We start from the raw sequence: 10623 nt of genomic DNA, 5'->3' as shown, positions 1-10623 counted from the left end.
TTGCCCTACTGGTCAATGCGTGCCCAGGTCGGGGTGGGGGGCCCGGGGGTCTGCAGGAGCCGACTTAGTAGGCCAAGGGGGGGTCTCTATTCTGGGTGTGCCTAGGGCTCTTTGGAGGGCAGCATGTGGGGCGACCCTGGTCCCACCACTGGGCCCCATGTACGCTGGGCACCCAGCAGAGCGCGCAGGCCTGGGCGGGGCCGTGGCCCGCTGGAAGAAGTGGGGGTGGATTGAGGCGGGGGCGCCCCCCACCCCCTTTCTTGCTTCGCGCCACTGCAGCGGCCAATCACCGTGCAGGCGCCCGCCCCCTGCGTGGCCTCCCACAACTTCTAAACGCCGAGTTTTCGCGGGAAAAAAATCAGAGCAGCTGGCAGCGTGGGCAGACTGGGCGCTCCGGGTCGCACGCACGTCCGCGCGGGGTCCGGGCCACACACGCCGCTCTATCGCCATTTCCAGGGCCAAGCGCGCAGGCAGGAGAGTGGGGGGGCGGCCGGCGAGGTGAGTGGCCAGGCGACTTGGGGCACCAGCCTGGGCCGGTGTGTGTGTGGGGGGGGGAGGGGGGAGGCGGAGGGAGAAGGGGGAGGGGGAGGTGGGAAACCCAGCACACCGGGCGCTGAGACTTTGCAAAACTTTCCTGAGCGGCCTGAGACGCGCGGTCCGCACCGGTGCCGGCGTGCCCGCGCCCACGCCGGCACCGGGCTCTCCTACACGCGGACTCGGCTGTGCCCGAACCTCGGTCGGCCCTGGGCAGTGGCCTTCGGAATTCCGGACGTAGGCACGGGCGGGCGGAACCTCCCCGGAGCCCCGCGGGGGTCTCACCAGCTGGGTGGGGGAGGGCCGGGAGAGCCGCGGGGGACCTTGTCAGGCTCCGCGCCTGCGCGCGGGGCGCCCCGCGATTCAATTGTCGCGCCGGAGCCCGGTTTCGCGCGCCCTTCGTTCCCCGGGCACGTCTGGGCCAATGAGGAGCGGGCGGGGCGGGGCGGCCTGGCGCGGCGGAGCCAATGAGCGAGGCGGATCGAGCGAGGGGCCCCTCCGGCGGCCGGGCGGTGGGGGTGGGCGTGGGCTCGCTGGCGTGGCCCACTCCGGCGGGAGGGAGGATAAGAGGGGCCCCGGGGACGGGAGTCAGAGTCCGGGGAGCAAGAGCCGGCGCGCGTGGACGTGGTGGGGCTGAGGTGAGACGCTCGGCGTGTGCGGGGGTGGCCGGGACGGGGCGGCCGGTTGCCATGGCCACCGCGGGGGCCAGCCGCGTCGCGCCCCGGGGGTCGCCGACACCGAGGGGTCGGAGCCTCGCGTGTCTCCGGGGTGGGGGGTGGGGTGTTCTTCCCCTTTGCACTTAGTTGAGTTCCCAGGGACTTCTGAAGTTCCGACCTGCGCCGGACTTTTGGGTTTCCCTCTTGCGTCAGTATTAATTCAGTGAGTGAATGAATGAATGAATGAATGAACGAACTCGACCCCTCAGCTTTTGGCTGTGTCCTTCCTCCTCTGGACGTTGGTGTCTCTCCTCCGAAGCGGGTGTGTGGGTTGGACTGAGTGGATCAAGAGGCCGTTTGCCTTCCCTAATTTCCCCTTCCTCCTAAACGCTACCCTGGTGTTAGTCATTTACGCGTTAACTCCTTTAATTTACTCTGCCTGGCCCCGGGCTAGCTCTGGCCGTCTGTGGGGACCAGGGGGTCCGAGAGGGCGTTCGGGGAGTTTTTGGGTGTCCGCGCACTGGACAAAGCCAGGATGACCCAAGTGTGGCACGGGCCTGGTGGGGGCGGCAGCGGCAGCGCTGACCGGAGGATCCACTCTCTGCTCTCGCAGCACCAGCAGGCATCATGTGGATCCAGGTTCGCACCATGGACGGGAAGGTGGCCCACAGCGTGGGCTCGCTCTCCAGGCTGACCAAGGTGGAAGAGCTGCGGGAGAAGATCCAGGAGCTGTTCCACGTGGAGCCCGGCCGACAGAGGCTCTTCTACCGGGGCAAGCAGGTAAACGCGCCCTGCAGGCTGCCCGCCGCCCAGCACCTTTGTTCCTGTCTCGTCCAGGCTTTGCTCCTCCGCCACCAGCACATTCAGTCCCCCCCACCCCCCCCATCCGGTCCCGCTTCATGTCTCCACAGAAAACTCCCATGCCTGAGCCAGGAACAAAGGCTCAACTCACAGACTGACACACTGGGCAGGCAGCTGGCACTGGAATCTGTAGCATTCGGGCTTCTCACACTCCCTTTTCCTTTTATTGTTTTTGAAGCCCCTCAAAATAATTTCTAGGAAAAGAAGTTGGAGGTGGCTGACGGAGAGCCGATGAATTTCAAGGAAGAGCCCAGAATCCTTACTCAAACACTAGGGCGGAAGGGACCGCGTTGTTCTTTGAAACGCACACTGGTGGCCCACGGCCCGCACCTATTTTGAGTTTGACCCCCCGAGGGGGTGTTTTCTAGAAATTTGGACCAGCTTATTCAGAGGCGGGAGACGGTGCTCGCAAATCTGGAATTTCTGCCACTCTGGGCCTGCGGGGGCTGCGGATGAGCGGGGGCTGCGGATGAGCGGGGGCTGCGGATGAGCGGGGGCCGGTGCTGTGGTCTGCGGCCTTGCTGTCCTTTGCGCTCTGTCCTCCGACCCTGGTAGCAGTTAAAATGGCCACCCCTGCGTTAGCGGTGGCTCGCAGTTGGGACGCTCTCTCCAGTGGCATTGGGGGAGGTTTCCAGTTTTGTAGTTGTCCTTGGGGGATGTACGCCTGGGAATGAAATTTCCCTGAGTGGGAGATGGTGGCACGAAGTGTTGGTCCTGTCTGCTGGGACCGGCCTGGAGTAGGGACAGGGGTGTAGCGATTGAACTGGATTAAAAGTCTTCAGTTGGGCTGTGTGCCCGACTTTGTTGTTGTGGCGTTTTGAACTGGATCCTGCCGCCATCTGGTGTCTAGATTGAAAAATAAACACTCCGTGTCCGCGCCTGGGCATGATTTTTGGGGGTTGGGAGGATCCTGTGTGCTTACTTGAAATGAGACCTGATGATTAATTTCTTGGGCTTGGAGCGCCCTGGAAGACCTTTAGCCTCCTTCCTGTGAGAGATAGGATGACTTGAATGTCTTAAGAATCTGAGTTAACCCGCCCTGCCTGGGGAGGGAAAGCCGATCCTGCAAACTTGGGGATTTGACTGTGCAGTCGCATTCCTGTTGAGAAAAGGCAGGGCTTGCGTGGAGCTCCGCTGGGCTGCTGTCTCCTACCTCTTAAGTGCCTCATTTGGTGGCATCTACACGGATTGTGATTTGCCACTCAGTCAATTTGTTCAGCAGAGGTCCTTTCTGAAAACCTCTTGCATGTGCCTACCAAGCAGTTCATGGTGTAGTTCAAAGGCAGGTTGAATGGAGTCCTCACAAAGTTCAAGGAAGCACGTATGTTTGTTTGCCTGGTGTGTGCCAAACACGTTTTTTTTTTTTTAAAACATCAGTAGGTTTATATTCTATTAAACACTGTTCATTTTAATTTTTACATTGCAAACATGTAGAAAAGTTGAAAGACCCACGAACACATGAACAACCTCCCTAGGTTTTACCACTGCTATTTTGTGTAGTCACTTTTATCACTTGGCTCTGTCTTGCTCTATCCATCCACCAATATGTCTTATTTTTTGGGATGCATTTCAAAGTAAGTTTGCAGACGATAGTGCATATCACCCCTAAACACTCAGCATGCCTGTCATTAAGTAGAGTTCACTATTGGGGTTCTCACTGTCTTTTTAGGTAAAATTTGTATATATCAAGGCACGTCTTAAGCAGACCATTTGGAGTTCTGACAAATGTCTGTACCCACATAACCAAACCCCTATCTCCCTTCATTCATCATACAATATTTGATCCATTCAAAAGTCTTGCTGACCTCTGTGTAAGTACGAAGCATGATGACAGCAGCACCAAGGTGCCTTAGATACGCACATAGTGCCTTTAATCTTAAGGCTGTTGGCGATGAGATACAGGACTCTTAACGCTGCTTTCACACAGCGCAGCTTTTATAGTTACCGCAGTGTGGCCCGTTCTCCTTCCTGCTGTGCTCCTCGGCAGGCAGCTTTGTGAGGGAACGTGCAGTTGTTTCTGTCTTCCGGGTAAGGAAGCCAGGCCTCAGAGCCTGATGCAATTTCCCCAAGGTTGTCTGGCCAGGAATCGGCCTGGTGGCTCGGAGGTGTGGACATCGACGGGAGGGTGGGTGACAAAAGCATACAAGCCACGGCTCCAGGCAAGTCAAGCCTGCAAACAGACTGGACTAATAGTGATAGGAAGTGGTGCAGTTTCCAGTGGGTGCAGGAGAGCTGTTGTTTTCCAGAACGTTCTAGGGAGTCTGCACAATCTCCCCGCCCTTAAAAGAAATATGGCAAAGCAGTCCAAGTTCTGCAGGGAGGTTGACTGAGACCATAAAGCAGAACATAGCTGAGTCTTTCTTCAGGATATGGGAGGGCTTTGTGGCAGCTTATTTAGGCTGAATAGGTTGGCGGTTATGTCGCTTGATTGGCGGAAATACAGGGAGCATGGGGGGAAGGGACCTCGGCGGCAGGCCCAGCCTGGGCAAGGAGAGAGGCATCTGGCGCCTGTTTTTTTGCTGCCCATAAAATTAATAATAGCTGTTATTTGTGGCATAGCCTTGAATAAGCTCAGGTACAAGGCTTTGCGCTTTACATGATCTTCCCAAGTCCCCTGTCCCAGCCGCTTGGCCATGGACTCTCTGTTTGGACGGAGCTAATTGTGGACCCACGGCATGGTGGCATGGTAAGAATTCAGTGAGGTAATGGACGTGAAGGAATGAGCCCATGTCTGGCTCACAATCAAGGTGCAATTAATCAGCTCAGGGCCTGTCCCCCTGGGGGCCCCTGCCATGGGGGCCGGTCATTCTCCGTGAGGGGCTTGGTCTTTCTCTGTGGGGGGCTGTGCCGTGTTGAGCAGCATCCCTGGCCCCACCCACTCAATGCTAGGAGCACCCCTGGTTGTGATAACCACAAATGTCCCCAGCATCACCAAGTGTCCTCTTGGGGACAAAATCACCCCTAGTAGTTTTGTAGCTAACTTAGGAAAACAGCTAACTTGGCCTTGCTGAGCTCCAAGGCTCTGTTAAGGTCAGTCTGAAAGATCAGTTGAAATGATATCCTGGGAATGGCCTTGCAAGGGTCACTCATGTCACAGTAACCTACCAAGTGTCCCTGCTGTAGCGGCCTTTCCAGGACGCTGCCTGCCTTTCCGAAGGGCAGGGTCAGGCAGCAAATAGGACAGTTCCTTGCAGAGACTCGTTCTTCCGGCTGCTTGAGGGAAGCTCCCTTTTTCCCATGGAGCACTCCCAGCTAGAGGGCATGGCCTCTAAGCCGGGGTCAGCAGATTCTGTCTGTAAAGGGCCTGGTAGTAAATATTTGTCTCTCTGGGGACGGCTCACCTCCACCACTGGAGCAGGAAGGCAGCCACAGACAGTATGTAGACGAATGGACCTGTTTCAGTAGGCGTCACAATACATTTTGTTTACAAAACCAAGTGTGGGACAGAACTGTCACGAGGGCTGTGGTGTGCCAATCACCTTGTGCTCTGATCCAGGCTCCGGGTTGGTGAAGCCAGGTTTTATTCTCAGGAACAGCATTGCTGTGGAATGTGTCAGGGCCCTTGGTTGCAGGAGTTTTTCCAGGGCAGGGTGCTCAGACTGTTTGGTCTCAGACCCCCTGTCCACCCTCCAAAGTGATTGAGGACCACGAAGAGCTTCTGCTGGGGTTATGTTCATTGTTTCTTGCGTGTTAGAAATTGGAAATTAGAAGTCAGAATTCACGCGTGCACGTTTCCTTGGTCGTCAGAATGGTGGCATCATCCTGCATTATGAAGGCTCCCCTGTATCCCTGTGAGACTATAGGAGTGAAAATGGCCAGGGCCAGTGTGGAGACATCACAAGAGTTTTGGCCTTATGACCACTAAAATGTTGCTCCAGGGCACATGGTCAGCTGTGGCCCTGCCGGGTCAAAGGGCAGAGTTCACTTGTCGTGCCTGATTTGCATTCTCCATGTCCGAGGGGGGCTAGGATGTGCGAGAAGGGTCGTGCTTGAGGTGCTCACTCTGCTTGCTCCTTCCCGAGTGGGCAGTGTGTCACCTCTGCCACATCTGGGATCCTGCTCCCTGTGTTTTCTTCTGTCTCTCCGTCCCTCTTGTCTGGCCTGCACCTCAGGTTGCTCTGCTGAGGCCTGGAGGCTGAGATGGGAAGATGGGCGGTGGGGTAAGCTGCATCCCCTGGAAGAGGGGCAGAGCAGTTTCTCACTTCCTGCCTCTGCAAGTTCCCTTTTCTCCAGCTCTGGGTCCTTCTTGGTACCAGGCTCACGCCACCCTCATTAAGACCCTGCAGTCTGGTTTATGTCCTCTCCACCTCTCACCCAAATTGCCGCCACACGCCAAACCCGGTGACATTTATTTCCTGCTCTCTTATGTTTTGGGGCAGCACACGGCACCCTGAAAAGTATCTCCCAAAAGTCATGAAGGGCAGAAAGTGAACAGAAGCAATAGGCATGGCGAGCTTTTTTATTTTCTTATTTTTATTTTTTGTATTTTATTGATTTTAGAGAGAGGGGAAGGGAGAGGGATAGAGAGATAGAAACATGGATGAGAGAAACATTGACCGGCTGTCGCTTGTGCACCCCTATTGGGGATCGAGTGTGAAACCTGGGCATGTGCCCTGATCAGCAATTGAACCTGGTGACCTCTTGGTTCAAGGGTTGATGTTCAACCACTGAGTTACCCTGGCCAGACAACATGGTGAGCTTTTTTTTTTTTAAAGAGCATCTCCTTTAATTTTTTTAATTTATTTTTTTAATCCTCACCTGAGAATATTTCCCATTGATTTTTAGAGAGAGTGGAAGAGAGAAAGACAGAAATATCGATGTGAGAGACACACATTGATTGGTTGCCATCTGCACTCACCCTGACCAGGGCCGGGGAGGAGCCTGCAACTGAGGTACATGCCCTTGACTGAAATCGAACTGGGACCCGTTGGTCCGCAGGCTGACGCTCTATACACTGAGCCAAACAGGCTAAGACATGGTGAGCTTTTTTTCTTTTTTAAAAATATATCTTTATTGATTTCAGAGAGAAGGGAGAAGGGAGAGAGAAAGAGAGAAACATCAATGATGAGAGAGAATCATTGATTGACTGCCTCCTGCACAGCCACTACTGGGGATCAAGCCCACAACCTGGGCATGTGCCCTAACCAGAATCGAACCTGGGACCCTTCAGTCCGCAGGCCGACGCTCTATCCACTGAGCCAAACCGGTTTTGGCCGTGGTGAGATTTTAATATAAGTTTCCAAAAGGAACCAGGTGCTTACTTGTTAAATTGTATATGTGTTTATTTAGATTTACATGATGCCCATGGCATAAAATTCCAAATGTCCAGGAAGCATACTTGGTTTAAAAGAGAGAAAGAGAGACATAATTTAAATATTGTAGGCAGTTGGCCCTGGCCAGGTAGCTCAGTTGGTTAGAGTGTTTTCCTGATGCGCCAAGGTTTTGGGTTTGAGCCCCAGTCAGGACACATACAAGAACCAACCAATGGGTGCATAAATAAGTGGAACAACAAGTTGATGTTGCTCTCTTTCTCCCTCCCCCTCTCCCCCCTTCCTTTCTCTCTCAAATCAATTAAAAAAAAATACTGTATGCAGTTTTGCTGTCAGACCTGAATCTGCAGTACAGGATTATGTGCCTCCAGTCTTCCATATCTGCAGGTTTTGTTTTGTATCCACAGATTTGACCAACCACAGATAAAAACTATTCAGGAGGGGAAATCCCAGAAAGTTTCAAAAAGCAAAACTTGAATTTGCTGCATGCCAAGCACTATGCTGAATCCACGCAATTGAAGGGATGTGTAAGGTGCCCTGCTCTAGGTGCTGTGCTGTAGCCTGTACGCGTGTATAGGTTCTGTGCAAATACTATACCCTTTTATATAAGGGACTTGGGCATCTAACCATTTGGGTGTCCCTGGGGGTCATGCAAATGTAGGTTATTATGTGCAAGTATGCTATCTATATATATAAAAGGCAAATATGCTAAGTGTCCCTCCGATAGTCCGGCCAGTCGCTACGCTGCGCACTCACCACTGGGGTCAGACGCTCAATGCAGGAGCTGCTGTGACATGCACTGGTCATTTATAAAGAAATGGCACTGTGGACCTGGCGCTGACAAAGCAACACTCAGCTTCCCCCAAGTGGGACACAGGCCCTGCCACCACCCTGGAGCAACAGCCCACCAACTTGCAGCCAACGCTGCTGAGACCCCATGGCGCAAAATGAGGTCCCCCGGCCCAGCCCGGAAGTGGTCGCTGTGGGCGCCAGGTAATGACGTCACGTAGCAACGCCTGGCTTCCTCTCCCTAGTGACTAGCCTCCTTGCAGTTTCTTCAACCCAGGAACATGACTTGCTTTATACTTTAAACATTTTACACTTTAACCAAATGTCTGTGAAGCGTTTTCCCGTGCCTCATCTCATTTGATCCTCACAGAAGTCCCGGAATGGGTAGATAGGAGACTCGGTGGAATCCTATTTTCTTCTCATTAGCCGGAAAACGGAGATTTAGAAAGTTTAGAAACTTGACCTGACTGAAAAGAAGTAAGAAATGGTGGACCTTGAAAATGACTCCAGGTTTTTTTACTGCTCAGAATATAGTCAAACACTGCTGCAGTTAAATATTTCACCCTTTGTTCTCCCTGCATGATCTACAATGATAATCTGCTTCGTGTTGATATTTACTATGTTGCTGACAGTTACCTGAAAGAGAAGTTGAGGTGCTTCACTGGGCTGGAAAAAGTTTAGCTAAATCAGAAAGCAGGTCTAATTAAGCAAGTTTATTCTCTATATATAAAAGACTAAGTTGACTCGCCCATGCACGATACATATAAAGCTCTCTGCACCAATCGCACGCTTGTGTTTCGATCTGTCATTGTCGATTGTGAATTTGGTTGACACTTCTATTGTAGAGAAAGGGCGAATAGTGATATTAAAATATTTCTTCTAATTAGTTTCCTTTCAATGTGCACGAGTCCATGCACTAGGACACTAGTTTTCTTTAAGGGACTTGAGCATCTCACGATTTGGGTGTCCTTGGGGGTTCAGGACCCACTGCCCTGCAGATATCTAGGTACAACTGCATATTTTACTACAGGCAATTTAAGGGGTTGTCAGTGGAAATTTTGGTTATTCAAGATTTTAACTTCAGGTTTAATTTTTTTTTATTGTCTAAAGTTTTACATGTCTCCTTTTCCCCCAATTGACCGCCCCCTCAGGTTTAATTTTAACATTAGAACCTCTAACGAAAGGTGGTGCTCACTTGTCATTCAGTTTTTATAGCTTTTTAAAATTTTTTATAAACATCAGATTTTTATTTCTTACAGTTCTGGAGGCTGGAAGTCCAAGATCAAGGTGCCAGCAGATTTGGTGTCTAGTGGAAAAAGCTATAGCTTTTATTAATGCCGTTAGCCTTGGTTGGAATTTTAGGATCTCGATAACGAACCCAAACCTTATACTGTTTGGTCACCTCATGCGGACATGTTAGCATGAGGTAGGCCTGGGCCCAGCCTCTCTCCCTGTGGTTTCTGAACGTTTCTGCACAGCTTTGGGGAAGCTGGTGGGGGTAGACAATAGGGGCACACAATACACCTCCTCACTGTAGCAAACAGTTGTGCAAGCTGCTTCCTGCTGACTGCAGGACCCTTCTGGAAAGTTCTAGGTTGTGAATCGTGTCCTGCAGGCAGAGCTTCATACCAGCCTGGCCCAGCCCAAGTGCCCCTTTTCCTGCCCACGTCCTGCCCTGTTTGTGCGTCTGTCTGCGCCCTTGTGCGGGCAGGCAGGTCGCCTCCTCCAGGAAGCTCAGGCCCTGAGCAAGTCAGTGGGCTTCTGTCAGTCTGGCTTCCTGACCTGTCATGGAGGTGAGGGGCCAGGTCAGGCCCAGCGTGGGGCTCACCCTCTGGGAGGTGTTTTCAGTAGAAAAATACCATGAGAGAGGAGTGGTGTGAGTGCTGAAGCCAAATCAGGATTCCCCCTGCCTCAGTGTCTGCGTGACCCTTTCCACCCCTCCTCTGCACCCCCAGTGGCCATTCTGGTGCATTCTGCCTCCTCTCTTACCTCAGCCTCCCAGCTTGGCCTCTCTTCTCTCCAACTCGGCCTCTGTCCGGGGCCTCTGTCCGGTGTTCCTTGTGAAACAAGTCTGATCACGTGCTCCCTTCTGGCTTGGCCCCCTACCACTGCCTCTGTCGCCCAGGCAGCTAGGTTTATTTCGTGTCCTCTGAAGTCGTTCTCTTTTCCCTTGATGTGTGTGTGTGAGAGACACATCCACTTTTGCTGTGTTTCACTGTCACATGCAGCTGTGTGATACTCTTTTGCATGTAGAAGCCATAGTTTTGCTTGCAAATAATGCCTGTGAATATGCCAGGTAGGAACATTGGTGTCTGTGTTCTCAAGCACATGTGAGGGTCTCTCTAGCTTACTGGTTCTCATTGAGGGCAACTGCCCCTGGAGACACTGGGCCTTGTCTGGGGACATTTGTGGCTATCAGGACTGGGGGTGCTCAGGCATTAGGTGTGGGTAAAGGCCAGGGATGCTGCTCAATGCTCAGAAGTGCCCAGGATGGCCCCTCCCCACAGAATGAC

At 52.8% G+C, this 10623-nt stretch overlaps 1 protein-coding gene across 1 annotated transcript in view; it reads left to right on the top strand.

Moving 5' to 3' along the window:
* The first annotated feature begins 1809 nt into the window (after nt 1-1809).
* UHRF1 (ubiquitin like with PHD and ring finger domains 1) overlaps nt 1810-10623 on the top strand; it is a 40609-nt gene continuing 31795 nt past the window's right edge. The window contains 1 exon segment of the mRNA XM_081092722.1: nt 1810-1970. Within this exon segment, the coding sequence (XP_080948848.1) occupies nt 1818-1970 (153 nt within the window). The 5' untranslated portion in view covers nt 1810-1817.

This window comes from Myotis nattereri, assembly GCF_964212035.1.
Source record: "Myotis nattereri genome assembly, chromosome: 5".
NCBI classification, from domain to species: Eukaryota; Metazoa; Chordata; class Mammalia; order Chiroptera; family Vespertilionidae; genus Myotis; species Myotis nattereri.
This window is presented reverse-complemented; position numbering and strand designations above follow the sequence as displayed.